Here is a 20007-nt window from a genome sequence, read left to right on the forward strand (position 1 = left end):
TAGTTTTCATTCACTGAATAAATGTAAACATTTTAGACTATGAATGATATGACCATTATTATAACAAAAAGAAACAAAAATTAGATTAGGTCACAGTGGTAGACAACCCCAAATCCAATGATCTAAATAAAATTTTGAACAAATACAAAAAACACAAACAAGCCCCCAACCTGCAATAACCTTATAATTGTGCTGGAAAATGAGAATTGCTATTAACAAATGACAATTTTTTAAGGAATTGTCAGAGGCCAGAAAGTTGGTAAAATTTGGAAATATACAGACAGGGAATATGTTACACCAAGCAAATGATGACACAAAGAAGGCCAGTGCAGTAATACTAATAGCAAACAAAATAAAAGTCAAGGTGAAGAGCATTAAATGGAATAAGGAGGGCTATTTCATACACATAAAGGAGTCAATCAAATAGAAAAAATGTGAATACTGATTTAGAAATAGAAAAAAACTCTGCTGATGCAGCCAAATAGCAATAATCAGAATATAAGAAAGATGGGGGGAATAAAAACTAACTATAACTAAATAAGATAGAAAGCAGCAAAAACTCAAAGCATAAAATATCAAAAAAGAAAATACAGGGCTTCTCTGGGGGCACAGTGGTTAAGAATCCGCCTGTCAACACAGGAGACAGGGGTTCGAGTCCTGGTCTGGGAAGATCCCACATGCCGCGGAACTAAGCCCACGTGCCACAAGTACTGAGCCTGCGCTCTAGAGCTTGCGAGCCACAACTACTGAAGCCCATGCACCTAGACCCTGTGCTCCACAACAAGAGAAGCCACGGCAATGAGAAGCTGATGCACCACAACAAAGAGTAGCCCCTGCTCACCACAACTAGAGAAAGCCCGCATGCAGCAACAAAGACCCAATGCAGCCAAAAATGAATAAATAAATAAATTAAAAAAAAAACAACACAGTGCTGCTCAATAAAAACAAAAGCTGCCTCTTTAAAAACAATTTAAAAAATAGAGTGTAGTTAAGTTCGATCAAGGAAAAAAAAACACAGCTGCACAAGCCTCTTAGATAGCCTCATCCACCAGAGGGCAGACGGCAGAAGCAAGAAGAACTACAATTCTGCAGCCTGTGGAACAAAAACCACATCCACAGAAAGACAGACAAGATGAAAAGGCAGAGGGCTATGTACCAGATGAAGGAACAAGATAAAACACCAGAAAAACAACTAAATGAAGTGGAGATAGTCAGTCTTCCAGAAAAAGAATTCAGAATGATACTGAAGATGATCCAGGACCTTCGATAAAGAATGGAGGCAAAAATCAAAAAGATGCCAGAAATGCTTAACAAAGACCTAGAAGAATTAAAGAACAAACAAACAGAGATGACCAATACAACAACTGAAATGAAAAATACACTAGAAGGAATCAATAGCAGAATAACTGAGGAAGAAAAACAGATAAGTAACCTGGAAGACAGAATGGTGGAATTCACTGCTGCAGAACAGAATAAAGAAAAACGAATGAAAAGAAATGAGGACAGCCTAAGAGACCTCTGGGACAACATTAAACACAACAACATTCGCATTATAGGGGTCCCAGAAGAAGAGAGAGAGAAAGGACCTGAAAAAATATTTGAAGAGATTATAGTCGAAAACTTCCCTAACATGGGAAAGGAAATAGCCACCCAAGTTCAGGAAGCGCAGAGAGTCCCACACAGGATAAACGAAGGAGAAACACGCCAAGACACACAGTAATCAAATTGGCAAAAATTAAAGACAAAGAAAAATTATTGAAAGCAGCAAGAGAAAAACGACAAATAACATACAAGGGAACTCCCATAAGGTTAACAGCTGATTTCTCAGCAGAAACTCTACAAGCCAGAAGGAAGTGGCATGATATACTTAAAGTGATGAAAGGGAAGAACCTAAAACCAAGGTTACTCTACCCAGCAAGGATCTCATTCAGATTCGACGGAGAAATCAAAAGCCTTACAGGCAAGCAAAAGCTAACAGAATTCAGCACCACCAAACCAGCTCTACAACAAATGCTAAAGGAACTTCTCTAAGTGGGAAACACAAGAGAACAAAAGGACCTACAAAAACAAACCCAAAACAATTAAGAAAATGGTCATAGGAACATACATATCGATAATTACCTTAAATGTGAATGAATTAAATGCTCTAACCAAAAGACAGGCTCGCTGAATGGATACAAAAACAAGACCCATATATATGCTGTCTACAAGAGACCCACTTCAGACCTAGGACACATACAGACTGAAAGTGAGGGGATGGAAAAAGATACTCCACGCAAATGGAAATCAAAAGAAAGCTGGAGTAGCAATACTCGTATCAGATAAAATAGACTTTAAAATAAAGAATGTTACAAGAGACAAGGAAGGACACTACATAATGATCAAGGGATCAATCCAAGAAGAAGATAAAACAATTATAAATATATACGCACCCAACATAGGAGCACCTCAATACATAAGGCAACTGCTAAAAGCTATAAAAGAGGAAATCAACAGTAACACAATAATAGTGGGGGACTTTTAACACCTCACCTACACCAACAGACAGATCATCCAAACAGAAAATTAATAAGGAAACACGAGCTTTAACTGACACAATAGACCAGATAGATTTAATTGATATTTATAGGACATTCCATCCAAAAACAGCAGATTACACTTTCTTCTCAAGTGTGCACGGAACATTCTCCAGGATAGATCACATCTTGGGTCACAAATCAAGCCTCAGTAAATTTAAGAAAATTAAAATCATATCAAGCATCTTTTCTGACCAAAACGCTATGAGATTAGAAATGAATTACAGGGAAAAAAACGTTAAAAACACAAACACATGGAGGCTAAACAATACGTTACTAAATAACCAAGAGATCACTGAAGAAATCAAAGAGGAAATCAAAAAATACCTAGAGACAAATGACAATAAAAACACGATGATCCAAAACCTATGGGATGCAGCAAAAGCAGTTCTAAGAGGGAAGTCTATAGCTATACAAGCCTACCTAAAGAAACAAGAAAAATCTCAAGTAAACAATCTAACCTTACACCTAAAGAAACTAGAGAAAGAAGAACAAACAAAACCCAAAGTTAGCAGAAGGAAAGAAATAAAGATCAGAGCAGAAATAAATGAAATAGAAACAAAGAAAACAATAGCAAAGATCAATAAAACTAAGAGCTGGTTCTCTGAGTAGATAAACAAAATTGATAAACCATTAGCCAGACTCATCAAGAAAAAGAGGGAGAGGACTCAGATCAATAAAATTTGAAATGAAAAAGGAGAAGTTACAACAGACACCGCAGAAATACAAAGCATCCTAAGAGACTACTACAGGCAACTCTATGCCAATAAAATGGACAACCTGGAAGAAATGGACAAATTCTTAGAAAGGTATAACCTTCCAAGACTGAACCAGGAAGAAGTAGAAAATATGAACAGACCAATCACAAGTAATGAAATTGAAACTGTGACTAAAAATCTTCCAACAAACAAAAGTCCAAGACCAGATGGCTTCACAGGTGAATTCTATCAAACATCTAGAGAAGAGCTAACACCCATCCTTCTCAAACTCTTCCAAAAGATTGCAGAGGAAGGAACACTCCCAAACTCATTCTATGAGGCCACCATCACCCTGATACCAAAACCAGACAAAGATATTACAAAAAAAGAAAATTACAGACCAATATCACTGATGAATGTGGATGCAAAAACCCTCAACAAAATACTAGCAAACAGAATCCAACAACACATTAAAAGGATCATACACCATGATCAAGTGGGATTTACCCCAGGGATGCAAGGATTCTTCAATATATGCAAATCAATCAATGTGATACACCATATTAACAAATTGAAGGAGAAAAACCATATGATCATCTCAATAGATGCAGAAAAAGCTTTTGACAAAATTCAACACCCATTTATGATAAAAACTCTCCAGAAAGTGGGCATAGAGGGAACCTACCTCAACATAATAAAGGCCATATATGACAAACCCACAGCAAACATCGTTCTCAATGGTGAAAAACTGAAAGCATTTCCTCTAAGATCAGGAACAAGACAAGGACGTCCACTCTCACCACTATTATTCAACATAGTTTTGGAAGTCCTAGCCACAGCAATCAGAGAAGAAAAATAAAAGGAATACAAATTGGAAAAGAAAAATTAAAGCTGTCACTGTTTGCAGATGACATGATACTATACATAGAGAATCTTAAAGATGCTTCCAGAGAACTACTAGAGCTAATCAATGAATTTGGTAAAGCTGCAGGATACAAAATTAATGCACAGAAATCTCTTGCATTCCTATACACTAATGATGAAAAATCTGAAAGAGAAATGAAGGAAACACTCCCATTTACCACTGCAACAAAAAGAATAAAATACCTTGGAATAAACCTACCTAGGGAGACAGAAGACCTGTATGCAGAAAATTATGACACTGATGAAAGAAATTAAAGATGATACCAACAGATGGAGAGATATACCATGTTCTTGGATTAGAAGAATCAATATTGTGAGAATGACTATACTACTCAAAGCAATCTACAGATTCAATGCAATCCCTATCCCTAAATTACCGATGGCATTTTTTACGGAACTAGAACAAAAATCTTAAAATTTTTATGAAGACACAAAAGACCCCGAATAGCCAAAGCAGTCTTGAGCGAAAAAAATGGAGCTGGAGGAATCAGACTCCCCGACTTCAGACTATACTACAAAGCTACAGTAACCAAGACAATATGGTAGTGGCACAAAAATAGAAATATAGATCAATGGAACAGGATAGAAAGCCCAGAGATAAACCCATGCACCTATGGTCAATTAATCTATGACAAAGGAGGCAAGGATATACAATGGAGAAAAGACAGTCTCTTCGATAAGTGGTGCTGGGAAAACTGGACAGCTACATGTAAAAGAATAAAATTAGAACACTTCCTAACACCACACACAAAAATAAACTCAAAATGGATTAGAGACCTAAATGTAAGACCAGACACTCTAAAACTCTTAGAGGAAAACATAGGAAGAACACTCTTTGACATAAATCACAGCAAGATCTTTTTTGATCCACCTCCCAGAGTAATGGAAATAGAAACAAAAATAAACAAATGGGACCTAATGAAACTTAAAACCTTTTGCACAGCAAAGGAAACCATAAACAAGACGAAAAGACAACCGTCAGAATGGGAGAAAAGATTTGCAAACAAATCAATGGACAAAGGATTAATCTCCAAAATACATAAACAGCTCATGCAGCTCAATGTTAAAAAAAACAAACAACCCAATCCAAAAATGGGCAGAAGGCCTAAATAGACATTTCTCCAAAGAAGACATACAGATGGCCAAGAAGTACATGAAAAGCTGCTCAACATCACTAATTACTAGAGAAATGCAAATCAAAACTACAATGAGGTATCACCTCACACCAGTTAGAACGGGCATCATCAGAAAATCTACAAACAACAAGGGCTGGAGAGGGTGTGGAGAAAAGGGAACCCTCTTGCACTGTTGGTGGGAATGTAAATTGATACAGCCACTGTGGAGAACAATATGGAGCTTCCTTAAAAAACTGAAAAGAGAATTACCATATGACCCAGCAATCCCACTACTGGGCATATACCCAGAGAAAACCATAATTCAAAAAGACATATGCACCCCAATGTTCACTGCAGCACTATTTACAATAGCCAGATCATGGAAGCAACCTAAATGCCCATCGACAGATGAATGGATAAAGAAGATGTGGTACATATATACAATGGAGTATTACTCAGCCATAAAAAGGAACGAAATTGGGTCATTTGTTGAGACGTGGATGGATCTAGAGACTGTCATACAGAGTGAAGTAAGTCAGAAAGAGAAAAACAAATATCGTATATTAACGCATATTATGGAACCTAGAAAAATGGTACAGATGAACCAGTTTGCAGGGCAGAAGTTGAGACACCCATGTAGAGAACAAATGTATGGACACCAAGGGGGGAAAACTGTGGGGGTGGTGGGGGTGGTGGTGTGATGAATTGCGCGATTGGGATTGACATGTATACACTGATGTGTATAAATTGATGACTAATAAGAACCTGCTGTATAAAAAAAAAACAAACAAAAAACACCAAAACACAGATAAACTACACTGGAAAGCCAAAAGGGGTCATAATAACCAGAATGCCACATACAGCAATGCCAATGACACTGAAAAAGAAGCAGAGATACTGTTTTTTTGGGTTATTTTTTAAAGTTCCTAAGAGTCAACATTGCAAAAAGGACATTTATTCTTTATATTACAAATATTTGGTTTATATTGACTTAGGACAGCCAGGTTAAACTACTTTGAGCAATATGACTATTACACTGTACTTAAACTGCCTATTTAGCAAATACATGTTTCTACATATTTCAAATTTAGATGTACTGAATCCAAAGATATTTAAAATGACAAGCATGGATGAAAATAGTCTTAAAAAGGACTCTACACTTTCAAAAATTGTACTTTTAACATTAGAAACAGTTGTCTTCCCTGTGTATAAACGTGCCTGCACTGTTTTGGGCTCGAAACAGAACTGTTCATTATTTGATCAAATTTTCCACGGGTGGAAAATACGTGCTGGCCATGACAGAACATGACAAATCTGTTTTGTATACAAAAGTTTTCTCTCATTATAAAAACTGTACATAGTTAGTATAAAAAAATTACAAAACAACTGGCTAAGCCAGAAAAACAAGGAGGTATTAACAATGGTTATCTGCCTTTTCATACCATTTCTGATACACTATGTTTGTGTATATCTTTTAAAAAATGGGATCAAAGTGTACATACTATTTTGTGTATCATAAACATTTAAAAATTTCAATAAATGCTTCATTGTGTTTTTAGGAATTATATTTAGAAAACAGCACTAAGCTGATGTTTCACTCTTTGCAGTCTCTTCTTTCTTCATGATCTGGAATGTGAGTCTGAATCTGGCTGCACATTAGAAACTTTCCACTGATGTGTCTCAAATCTGTCCCCAAATACTGAGCCAATTTTTCCTAGCAACAATTCTGTTGTTTATTGTTCAATGTGGATTTTTATTCAGCTTTTCTTTTGCTCCTGTTGCACAGAGACAGGTCTTCCTGCAGTTGACTAAAGAAGCAAATAATTTCCTGAAAATTTATTTTCTCTGAGCCTCCCACATGCTTCTCCGAAACTTATTCAGCAATAGTTCACTTAAGTCCCATGTAGGTTTTCTTATTATTTACCTATAAACAAGGTGAGAAGTGCCCAAATTCGCTGGCTATAAACAGACAGGTGAGGGGATGGTCTTTTACACCCCCATCCTTCTATATGGTGATCAAAACCAAATTTCAGCTGCAGAGCTGACAAATACGCACAAGTCTCAGTAACATTCAGTTTCTAGCATGTATAAATATACAGTATTTGTGTTCCACTGAGATAGTACCTTCCTCTTACTTCCACTGCTTGGTCTTCTTGTTACTCACTGATAGTATATTAAACATGACTTTTCCTAGGATATACTGCTACCAACGTTTTTGCTTTCTCTAAGCTCCTCTTAAGTTCTTTACTAATCATCATCATCAAGGTATAATTATTAAGCCAATCCAGATTATAGAGGAAGATAAGTATAAATATCTTCTAAACGATAGCCTTGGCTCTTTTAAATGCTTTATTTCTATCATAGTTACACATAGTTGAAATAATAATTAGTTCTAAAGCCTTGTGACAATGAACAGTGGTCTTTCACACTTGCTTGCTCTGTCCCATTTCCTGTTATCTTAAGGCAAACATTTTCATCTCCTTCAGAGGATTTTTATTTTTATTTTGGAACTCACCTCTCTATCTCTAAATAACCTGCTTGTGTTGCTAGGTTCTGCTTTTCTTAGTTTAATGCCTCATTTACTGATTTCCTATTATGTAAAATGAGGACTGATTTCCCTTTTATCAATATTCCACCCTTAACACACCATACTCATCCTGTTCCTCTATTTGTCCAATTTACATTTTATAGTTAGATAAATTGTTTACTATTTGCATTATTTTGACTATTAAATTATAGTCATGAGTACAGGTGGTATACTATGATTCTTTCCTTTACAACTTCCTGTTGTCCATGGAGTAAGATTATCTTTTTTTTGTTTTGTTTATTTGGTGTTCTGTGTACTTGTGACACCCTCAGTTTCTCTGCTACTGTGTAAATTTCTTTTCCTTTCAATAAATTCAAAAACATTAAGTAGTCTACTGATTTCATCTTCTTAGACTCATCTCTCCCAGAATCTTCTCAACTGTGCCAATAGGGACTCGTTACGTTCTCTATCATTAGTCTCAGAATCTCCCTTCATCTTCATTCTGGGGAGTCTTTCATGTCTTTCTCTTGTATTGTATTCTTTATGTCTTGGATCCCAAATCTTCATTTTTCTTGCTTTACCTTCTCATTTTAACTATATCCTCTAATAGCTTCCAGAAAACAGTATAGAGAAATACATATTTTTGATACTTTGACTATCTGAAAATGCATTCTACTCTCAAATTTAATAGGCAGTTGACTAGAGATAAATTTACAGGCTCGTGTGGTATAATAAAAAATATATATATCTGGTCTTTGTCCCTTTGTTCTTTGCACAGAGCTTCAAAAACCCTTGGAATTTCCTGAGTTTGCCATGCAGATGAGGTGACCCATGGGGGATCCCTAGATAGCTTCAGGATGGGTGCTGGTCACCTGAAAGGCCAACCACATGACTAGAGGGTTGAACTAGTCAAGACTGACCTCCAGGGATGGGAAGGGTGCTGGAAACTGAGTTCAATCATGTAGCCACTTGTTTAATCAAGCATGCCTACATAATGAAACCCCAATAAAAACTCTGGACACTGAAGCTCAATGCAGCTTCCTGCTTGGTGAACACAAAGATGCCCTGGGAGAGTGATGTGTCCAGATTCCATGAGAGATCATAGAAGCTCTGCATCCTCCACCCTCACCTTCTCTAGGTCCTGCCTTACATGTCTCACTCGGCTGTTCCTGATCTGCATCCTTTATAATAAAACTGTAATCATAAGTGTAGTACTTTTACTGAGTTCTGAGTCACTGTAGTGAATTATCAAACCTAAGGTTGTTGTAGGATACCCCAAATTTGCAGAAGCATGGGAGGCTTGGCATCTGAAGTGGGAGTAGTCTTGTGAAGGGCTCTGCCCTTAACCTGTAAGGTCTAGGCTCCCTCCTAGTAGTTAGTGTCAGAATTGAACTGTAGTGTAATACACCCACTTGGGTAGGATTTATAACAAGCTGGGCAGAGTGCAGGTGGTTTGGGACACCTGAAACTTGCCTGGTACCTGAAGTGAGGGCAGTCTTGTGAATGACTTCACCCTTAAATGTAGGGTCTACGCTAAGTCTGGGTAGTGTCAGAACTGATTTGAACTGTAGGACAACTAGTGGTGTCAGAGAACTGGTTTGGGAACATAGCTGAAGATAATCTTTCAGAAGTTTTAAGAAATTGCTACTCTACTTCCCAGCTTCTAGTGTGCTGTTTATATACCTAAATACATTTGTATTCCTGTTTCTTTGTGCGAAATTTGTTTTCTTCTCCTTCTCTACAAGGTTTTAAGATTTTCTCTTTATTCCCAGTGAGATGAAATTTCATCATGATGTGCCTAGTGTGGGATTTTCATCTGTGGCACTGGATACTGGAAAGACCATTTTACTTGGAACACTATGCCCTTCAGTTCTGGGGAATTTTAATTTATTTTTATGATTTCCTTCCTCTAGTTTCTCCATTCTCTTTCTGGAACCCCCTTTTTATTCGGATATCGAACCCTCCTAGAATGATTCTCTGACTTTCTTATCTTTTCTATTTTCCATTGCATTATTCTTTTGTTCTACTTTCTGAGAAATTTATCTTTTATTTTAACCTTTCTGTTGAGATTTTCATTTCTACTATTACAATTTTAATTCCCAAGAACTCTTTTTTAAATTCTCTGAATGTTCCTTTTGTATACCATCATTTTCTCACTTTATGGATGCATTATCTTTTATCTTGAGAATATTAATGTTAGTTCTATTTTTCTTAAGTTTTCTTCCTCTTGCATAGTCTTTATTTTCATTAAATCTTTTTTATTAGAAACTTTCTTAAAATGTCTGGTGGTCTTTAGCTGTCTAGCCATATTTAGGAATGGACTGCCTATGAAGCTCTATGCCTAAAGGTTGGAGTCTGTCAGCTGTAGCCATCCAGTAGGGTGGTCTAGCTGGGATGTTTTATTGAGGAATCCGCCAGTGTCAGTACCTGTAGGTCTCTCTTCCTGGGTTAGTCACACTTCTTAGAGAAGTTGCTTCTAGAAACTTGCCTGTATTATAAACCTGGATGCCAATGAGGGTTTCAGCATTCAGTAAGGAAATTTTCACTGATTTCAGTTTTTAGTATGATACCTCCCTCCCAACGTCAACTATACTAGGATTACCCTTATCCAAAGACCCTTTGTTTTACCTTTTCCAGAATAAATCTCTCAGCTTTTGCTGAGACTGGAAAGTAGCAGTCACTTAGCCATGCAGAGTTGAAGAGAGGTTCTGGAGGCTCCACCGGCTTCTTAAACTTTCAGTCATCCTCTTGCTTTTAACCTCTTTCTTAATCCTCACATCCAGAGGTAGCACATCCAGGTGTAACCAATTCTGGAACCTTGTAGGACTCCACAGTGTAAAATGGGTTGCTACTGCTGACTCAGGGGTCAACTCTCTACCATATGCCAGAAGAGTAATTTGTTTATCTGCTTTCCAGCTCCCCAAATTTTATTGATGTCACCTCCCCTGGTATTTGTGATTTTTCATTTTATCCTTTTACTGTCATTTTAATGGAGTTTGTAGAGTAAGCATAGATATATGTGTATGATCAATTTTTACTATGGATTACATACAAAGAGATAGCTTATTTACAAATCGTTAGTAGCCAAATTAAGTTAGTTATCTGATTATATGAAAACAGATAACTGAAGTAAAGTATCTGTATTTATGGCTCTACAAATTTTAACTGCCTTAAAGTTATGAAGAAACCAAAGTAGTAAAGGTTTTTGAAATCTATTTAATTTAATGAAAAAACTTATTGTCTCAATTCTTTAGAAGAACACCTATTTTGATGATGCCACGTTAATTATACCTATTTCCTCTTCTTAGAATAACTACCTATATTTATGTCTGCAAACAAAAGAGACAATTTACTAACCTCTGCTTCTGTTGCTTGGGACTGTAAAAGCTGTCGTATACGAAGTATGTCCTTCTCTATTTGTTGAATTCTGGTTATTCTTCGCTAAAATAAAATAAGTAACCAAATTAGATCTATTTTTATTAAAAACATTAGTTTAAATAACCGTACTATGGTTACCATTTAACAGCTTAGGGTTATACCAAATCACTCTTATATAAGAATTAGATATGTATATATATTCATACACTGATGACATATTAGGATCAGTTCAATTTTTTAATAAATCTAACTTTATACAACAGATCTCTAGATCTACTTAGGGAAACTGTAAATATATAAGTCATATATCAAATTGTATGATGCATATAGTGTGAAATTGGTATTTAAAAGCTAGTCTCAAAAACTACTTCAACAAAGAGAAAATTACATCTGAATTTAATCTTCTATATTAATCCAGATGTCAGTACAGTGTAATGGATTTATACAAAGCATGGTATACCTGTAAAGGGAAAGAGCAGCTGATTTGTTTTAATAAACATCAGGCTTTAAACAGTAAGAATAATCTTCCCCAAAGTTATTCTCATTACAAGTCAGTGGTACCTTTCAGATTTAGCTTTCCCAAATACCTACTGCAGCTAAACATTATTTTTATTCCCAACACTAAGATCACAATGATGGTAAGAGCTACTGTTCTGCCCATATCCTGAGACCTTCAAGTGAACACAAAGCAGTAACTACAGATCAAACAATGTGGAACTGAAAAAATGTGGGAAAAGTGTTTTCAAGTATATGTTTTAAAAACAAGTACTGCCAGTGTTGTAACATCTTCTGTAATAATTCTATAGTTAACATCCTAATATTGGTATAAAAAAATTGTATTATTAAGAGTAATTGTTTCAATGGGGAAAAAAGTGTTAGAAGCTAGATGGAGTCATTTCCAAACTTTTATGATTATGCACCCATCAATAAAAGATTTCTGAGCATGTATACCTCAATAGATAAATAATAAAAGTACTGTAACAGGGCTTCCCTGGTGGCGCAGTGGTTGAGAGTCTGCCTGCTAATGCAGGGGACACGGGTTCGAGCCCTGGTCTGGGAGGATACCACATGCCGCGGAGCAACAGGGCCCGTGAGCCACAGCTACTGAGCCTGCGCGTCTGGAGCCTGTGCTCCGCAACAAGAGAGGCCGCGATAGTGAAGAGGCCCACGCACCGCGATGAAGAGTGGCCCCCGCTTGCTGCAACTAGAGGAAGCCCTCGCACAGAAACGAAGACCCAACACAGCCAAAAATAAATATAAAAATAAATAAATAAATAAATAAATAAAATATTTTTAAAAAAGGTACTGTAACAAATAGCTTTAAGTATATATAGTTATAAAACTTACATACAAAACTTACCCTTTGAGCATATCTAATTTTGCTTAAATACAATGTCCTTACGATTTTATTGCCATAGTAAAAATGATTATTGTTGCTATTTTCCAATGTTATGATAAACAAACACAGAAAAGCTCGAAAAAGTTGCGCTCACCAAAAAAGAATCCTTCCTTCCTCCCTCCCTCCCTTCTTTCCTTCCTTTGTAACACTACAACTGTGCTGATCCTATATCATAATTCTGAAAATAGTGAACCTAAGGTAAATAATACTCTTTAATTAAGAAATTTTACCACATCCAATTTTCATCATGAAAACATGCTGAAGAAGAAATACCTGTGCTTTTGGTAGCTTTCTAAAGAGACTGCAAAGATGAGTGATCACCTCTACATCAGATGGTAAATACTTCCTGCCATTACATAAGCAATGAAACTACACACAATTAGTGGCTTTGTAATATTTTATTGTTCTCCTCTCTCTATGTAACTAGCTCCCCTTCACCAATAAAGTCCTAAGTCAAAATTTTTAATATTCAGATGATGAAAAAAGGAAATCATATCTAATACTCCTCTCCACAGAACTACATTTCTGTATTGCTATTAGGTCACTAAATTCTGAAGTCAAGTCTGTGCCTTGATGATTTCTGACACAACAACCTTTGTGCTTCTGTTACTCAACATGAAAATGGAAGAAGCCAGTAGTATTTGTTTCCATTCTCTATATGACAATCTTGAATATTTATGAAATTATGTTTAACAAAAAATGCTTACTTGTTCAGGCATATGGAGATGGTATGACTTTTGCAAAACTGATTTAAAAAAATCATATAGTAATACAGTTCAATATGAATTCAGGACAACTCTCAACAAATTAGGAATAGAAGGTAAATTCCTTAACTTGATAAATGGTATCAAAAACCTTGAGTAAACAACATACTTAATGGTGAAATTTCAGAAGGATTCCTTTTAGAGCCAAGAGAAGATGAAGAAGACCAATTATCACTGCTTTTTATTCAAAGATGTATTAGAGTTCTTATTTAATACAAAGAGAAAAAAAGGACTGGAAAAGACAAAGTTGTCATTACTTGCAAACAAAATAACAGTTTAAATGGAAAATCCAAGAAAATCTTAAACTACTGAGACAATCTACTAAAAGAGTTCAGGAAGACTGCTGGACACATAACAAATCAAACTTAGTAATGTAATTAAAGAAAATCCCATTCACAACGCAACAAAAACTGTAAGATATCTAGAAATAAATGTAAAAAAAAAGATGTGTAAGAGTTTTATGAAGAATATTACAAAACTTTTTCGAAGGACATAAAATAAGACCTAAATGAACACAGAGATAAAAAATTAATAACAATACCTAATATTTCCTGAGTCTTTTCTGTTTGCTGGATTCCAAGTGTTTTACATATATTAACTCATTTAATCCTCACATTTTACAGGGAATCATTATTTGTATTTTACCAATGGGAAAACTGAGACAGAGAGTTTACCCAAGATCACAGTGCTGATAAGTGACAGGTAGGGAATTAGAACCCAGGAGGACTGGCTCCAGAGTCACCCTTTCAACCAAGAACCAATCCTTATATTGTAAAGATATAAATTCTCCTCAAATTAATTATAAATTCAATGTAATTCTAATCAAAAGCCCATAAGGCTTTTCCTTGAATTAGATGAGTAACAAAACAGAATATAAACACATTTTTACAATCAAAAGTAAGAAGGACTCACCCTACTAGGTACCAAGATTAATAAAGCTATAGCAAATAAAACAAATGTGGTTATCAGCACAGGGACAGAGAAGTTAAAACAGACTAATGGAATAGAGTCTACAAATATCCAGCAAATACAAACTTCTCAGATGCCAGAGACAGCATTACCAATCCATGCGGAAACAGTGGCACATCCAGTAAGTGATCATGGGAAATTTAGTTAAACAACATAAATATGCATCGATCTGTGTGTATCTGTGTTATGTATATGTATGTGTGTGTATACATGATTAATTATATATTATATAATCATTAGTAATATATATTTATTCAATAATAGAAATTATATTGCATATAATATATATTAATTGTATATACATTGATATAAAAATCATGTGTGTGTATATATATATATAATTAGATTCCTACCTCCAAAACATTTAATAGCAAATTTGAGATGAATTAAAGACCTAATTGTAAAAATAAAACATTAAAACTATTAGAAAAAAATACAAGGGTATCTTTAAGGATAGGAAAAGATGTATAAATAGATCAAAGAAAACACAAATATGGCAATACAATTAATTTAGCTTCATAACAAAAAATAATTTTTGTTATGAAGCTAAAGTAGGTAAATTATTTGGCAGGAAGGGGTTGTGATATACATTATGTATAACAGATTGGTATCTAGAGGATATTAAAATATCTCTCAAATACATAAGAATAAGACATTTAACATAATAGAAAATGGGCAAAGGATATGGAAAAATGACAAAAAGAAAATCTAATGAATACATGAAAAGATAATCAGCTTCAGTAGTACTCATGGAAGTACAAACTAAATGACAAGATAATGTTTCAAATGCCCATTGTTTGTTAATTATAAAATGTGACTCACAATTGCTGAAAAAATCAGGTAAAAGAAACAGGAATTCTCACATACGACTAGGAGAAATGTAAACTGATAAAATCATTTTGAGTGCAATTTGGCACACACTATTCAAAACACTCATACCTTATGACCAGCAATTACGCTTTTAGGTATATACCCTAGAGCAGAGGTCAGCAAATTAGGGCTTGCTAGCCATCTGTATGTATGAATTAAGTTTTACTGAAACACAGCCATGGCCATCTGCTTATATATTGTCACCTATGGTTGCCTTCTTGCTACAAAGGCAGATGGCCACAAAGTCTACAATATTTACCATACAGCCCTTTAAGAAAAAGACTGCTGACTCTTGACCTAGAGAAACTGTTGCACGTGTTTATAGGATATGAATAAGTATGTTTATCAGAGTTGTTTTTTTGTTTTTTTTTAATTAATTTACTTTATTTATGGCTGTGTTGGGTCTTCGTTTCTGTGCGAGGGCTTTCTCCAGTCGCGGCAAGCGGGGGCCACTCTTCATCGCGGTGCGCGGGCCTCTCACTATCGCGGCCTCTCTTGTTGCGGAGCACAGGCTCCAGACGCGCAGGCTCAGTTGTGGCTCACGGGCCCAGCTGCTCCGCGGCATGTGGGATCTTACCAGACCAGGGCTCGAACCCGTGTCCCCTGCATTGGCAGGCAGATTCTCAACCACTGAGCCACCAGGGAAGCCCCCCAGAGTTGTTTTAACAGTGAAAAATTTACACATAGAGGAGAGCAGGGACCACCATACTAGGTGCAAATATGTGTTGAACAAATAATGGAGAGAATAAATAAATAACCAAACTGTTAACAGAGATAGAGACTAACTCACACACGCATGGGCAAGAGTGGATTTTGTTTCAACTTTCCCTAAATTGTTCGCCAGTCATTTGTATGTTTTACTGGTCATTTGCATTTTCTTTTCAATAAATTGAATGATTACATCCTCTGCCCATATAAAAAGAGTTGTCTTTTTCTTACTGTTTGTAGGAATTCTTATAGTACAGGGATATTAACCTTTTCCCCTTATGTGTACAAATATTTTCCTTTAGTTTATTTTCTGCAGGATGAATGTTTTAAATTTTTATGAAATATATCCTGTTTCCCACCCCGCCTTTATTGCTTTTGAGTTTCCATTCTTAATTAAGATCTCTCTTGTCCTATATTTTCTATTAATTTTATGTTTATTTTTTACATTTAGATATTTAATCCACCTATAATTGTTCATGTACAAGATGTGAGTTAGGGATCTAATTCAATTTCTCTTCTACCAAACAGGTTCCTAGTTATACCTATGCATTTATTGAGTTATTTAACATTTTCCCCCAAATTTATAACTTTTATCATTAAAAGATTCCATGTTTTCTTATATCTTTTTCTAGTTTCTGTTCTGTTCTATTTGCCTACATCTATACCTGTGCTATCATACTGTGATTACTACACCTTTACAGTAAGTTTTAACAAATGGTAAGGTAAATCCTCACTCATAATTTTCTTAAATATTTTTGGAAATTTTTACTTTGCAAACTTTAGAATCACTTTTCCGGGCTCCAAAAAAAATTTAAGGTTATGACTGGAATTGTATTATATATCAACATTTTAAAGGATATTAATAAAGTCTTCTCACCTAGGCTTCTTTATTTATTTATTGTTTTCAGCAACAGAGACATCAATGGTTTAATGGATGGGGGATCTTACACACCTGAAGCAAGGTCCCGGAGTGACACCCCGCCATGTGCAGCGGACAGCGGGCAGGACATGGCAGCGGGTTTCCCTCCCGGTGGAAGGGGAGATTTGCTAGTTATAGGGAGAATTACCTCAGGCTGGCTCATTAGTTACCAGGGAAGCCAGCAGAAACTAGCAGAGGGGGACGTCCCTCACCGCCCCTTTGATGAGAACAATCACTAGCTGGGGCCTGGGGCAAGCGTGCAGGAAGGTCAGTCATGTGAGTGGGGTGTAGGTGAAGCAGGCACTGGTCGAGCTGGGGACGTACAGAGAGCAAGACAACAGCCATCTTGGGTGGCCTGACCACACGCTCCACCCCTCCAGACCCTGCACCACCCTTACCATCAGGGTCCGCCCCTCTTCCGCGATTCCCTGGGGTCAGGTATGTAGGGGACACTGCAACCAGATACCCCAAATACAACACAGACAGCAGCACAGGCTCCTCTATTTTTAAGGCCACATTTTGCATCCTTTAGCAATTTTATATTTTTCTTCATGTGGGTATGCTCTAGGTATTTTAAAGTGTCCTGTTATTGTAAACAGGTCCTCCTACCCCATCTTCCATTTCCAAGTGGTAGCTATTGCTACTAGAGAAAACCTACTAATTTTAGTAATGTACCTTAACTCCAGCCACCTTACTCAATTCTCTCATTAGCTGAAATATTTTTTGACTCTTCTCTACGGCTTTTCTAGGCAAACAACCATATAATTTACAAAAGACAATTATTTGGTCCCTTCCCTTCTAGCTGGAAAATAGTGTAGTATTTAAACAACTTATTTTCTTTCTAACTGAATTAGTGGAGCCTCCAAACACAGTTAAATAATAGTGATGACAGCAAGCACCCAACCATATTAATGAGTGCAATGGTAATAATCTTATTATTTCTCTATTCAAGTTAATATAAAGTTGCCTTCTGGTTTCTGATACATAATTATTCCTTAAAAAACTTTTACTCTATTCTTATTTTATTTGGAATTTTTATCCATCTTTTCTCCTTGCAAATGAGATCCCACATTTTTTTCTCATGGCTTCAGGTCTTCCTGGGATCCACTTCCCCATGTCCATTAGCTGGCCATTCTAGTCTTACATGTTGAGTCACTCAAGTAGAGAGTTAGGAGGGAAAGATGTACTGTGGACAATTACTAACAAATAGCTAACAGAAACTAGCTATCAGCTACAGAAGATCAGCATCTAATTCTTCTTCCCTCATAATTCCAAGGCATAGCAGAACAGTATCAGGGAAATGAAATATGAAGCGAGAATTATTTGAACACTGGTTATGTTGCCCAGCAGCCACGGTAAATTATTCTTTTTTTTTTTAACGTTTTTATTGGAGTAAAATTGCTTTACAATGGTGTGTTAGTTTCTGCTTTATAACAAAGTGAATCAGCTATACATATACATATATCCTCATATCCCCTCCCTCTTGCGTCTCCCTCCCTTACTCCCTATCCCACCCCTCTAGGTGGTCACAAGTGCCGAGCTGATCTCCCTGTGCTATGCAGCTGCTTCCAACTAGCTATCTATTTTACATTTGGTAGTGTATATAAGTCCATGCCACTCTCTCACTTTGTCCCAGATTACCCTTCCCCCTCCCCATATCCTCAAGTCCATTCTCTAGTAGGTCTGTGTCTTTATTCCCGTCTTGCCCCTAGGTTCTTCAGAACCATTTTTTTAAAATTCCATATATGTGTGTTAGCATACAGTATTTGTTTTTCTCTTTCTGACTTACTTCACTTTGTATGACAGACTCTAGGTCCATCCACCTGACTACAAATAACTCAATTTCGTTTCTTTTTATGGCTGAGTAGTATTCCATTGTATATACATGCCACATCTTCTTTATCCATTCATCTGTCATTGGACACTTAGAATGCTTCCATGTCCTGGCTATTGTAAATAGAGCTGCAATGAACACTGTGGTACATGACTCTTTTTGAATTATGGTTTTCTCAGGGTATATGCCCAGTAGTGGGATTGCTAGGTCGTATGGTAGTTCTATTCTTAGTTTTTTAAGGAACCTCCATACTGTTCTCCATAGTGGCTGTATCAATTTACATTCCCACCAACAGTGCAAGACGGTTCCCTTTTCTCCACACCCTCTCCAGCATTTACTGTTTGTAGATTTTTTGATGATGGCAATTCTGACCGGTGTGAGATGATATCACATTGTAGTTTTGATTTGCATTTGTCTAATGATGTTGAGCATTCTTTCATGTGTTTGTTGGCAATCTGTATATCTTCTTTGGAGAAATGTCTATTTAGGTCTTCTGCTCATTTTTGGATTGGGTTGTTTGTTTTTTTGATATTGAGCTGCATGAGCTACTTGTAAATTTTGGAGATTAATCCTTTGTCAGTTGCTTCATTTGCAAATATTTTCTCCCACTCTGAGGGTTGTCTTTTCGTCTTGTTTATGGTTTCCTTTGCTGTGCAAAAGCTTTGAAGTTTCATTAGGTCCCATTTGTTTATTTTTGTTTTTATTTCCATTTCTCTAGGAGGTGGGTGGGTCAAAAAGGATCTTGCTGTGATTTAGGTCATAGAGTGTTCTCCCTATGTTTTCCTCTAAGAGTTTCGTAGTGTGTCTGGCCTTACGTTTAGGTCTTTAATCCATTTTGAGTTTATTTTTGTGCATGGTGTTAGGGAGTGTTCTAATTTCATTCTTTTACATGTAGCTGTCCAGTTTTCCCAGCACCACTTACTGAAGAGGCTGTCTTTTCTCCACTGTATATTCTTGCCTCCTTTATCAAAGATAAGGTGACCATATGTGCATGGGTTTATCTCTGGGCTTTCTATCCTGTTCCATTGATCTATATTTCTGTTTTTGTGCCAGTACCATACTTTCTTAATTACTGTTGCTTTGTAGTAGTCTGAAGTCTGGGAACCTGATTCCTCCAGCTCCGTTTTTCTTTCTCAAGATTGCTTTGGCTATTCAGGGTCTTTTGTGTTTCCATACAAATTGTGAAATTTTTTGTTCTAGTTCTGTGAAAAATGCCAGTGGTAGTTTGATAGGGATTGCACTGAATCTGTAGATTGCTTTGGGTAGTAGAGTCATTTTCACAATGTTGATTCTTCCAATCCAAGAACATGGTATATCTCTCCATCT

General features: G+C 36.3%; 1 protein-coding gene across 6 annotated transcripts in view; it reads right to left on the reverse strand.

Annotated features, from left to right (window-relative positions):
* APC (APC regulator of WNT signaling pathway) overlaps nt 1–20007 on the reverse strand; it is a 136536-nt gene that overhangs the window by 43269 nt on the left and 73260 nt on the right. For all 6 annotated transcript variants that reach the window (XM_059916885.1, XM_059916884.1, XM_059916882.1 and 3 more), the window contains one exon: nt 11198–11281. In XM_059916885.1, the coding sequence (XP_059772868.1) occupies nt 11198–11281 (84 nt within the window). The remainder of the gene's footprint in view (nt 1–11197; nt 11282–20007) is intronic.

Source organism: Balaenoptera ricei, chromosome 3 (genome assembly GCF_028023285.1).
Source record: "Balaenoptera ricei isolate mBalRic1 chromosome 3, mBalRic1.hap2, whole genome shotgun sequence".
NCBI classification, from domain to species: Eukaryota; Metazoa; Chordata; class Mammalia; order Artiodactyla; family Balaenopteridae; genus Balaenoptera; species Balaenoptera ricei.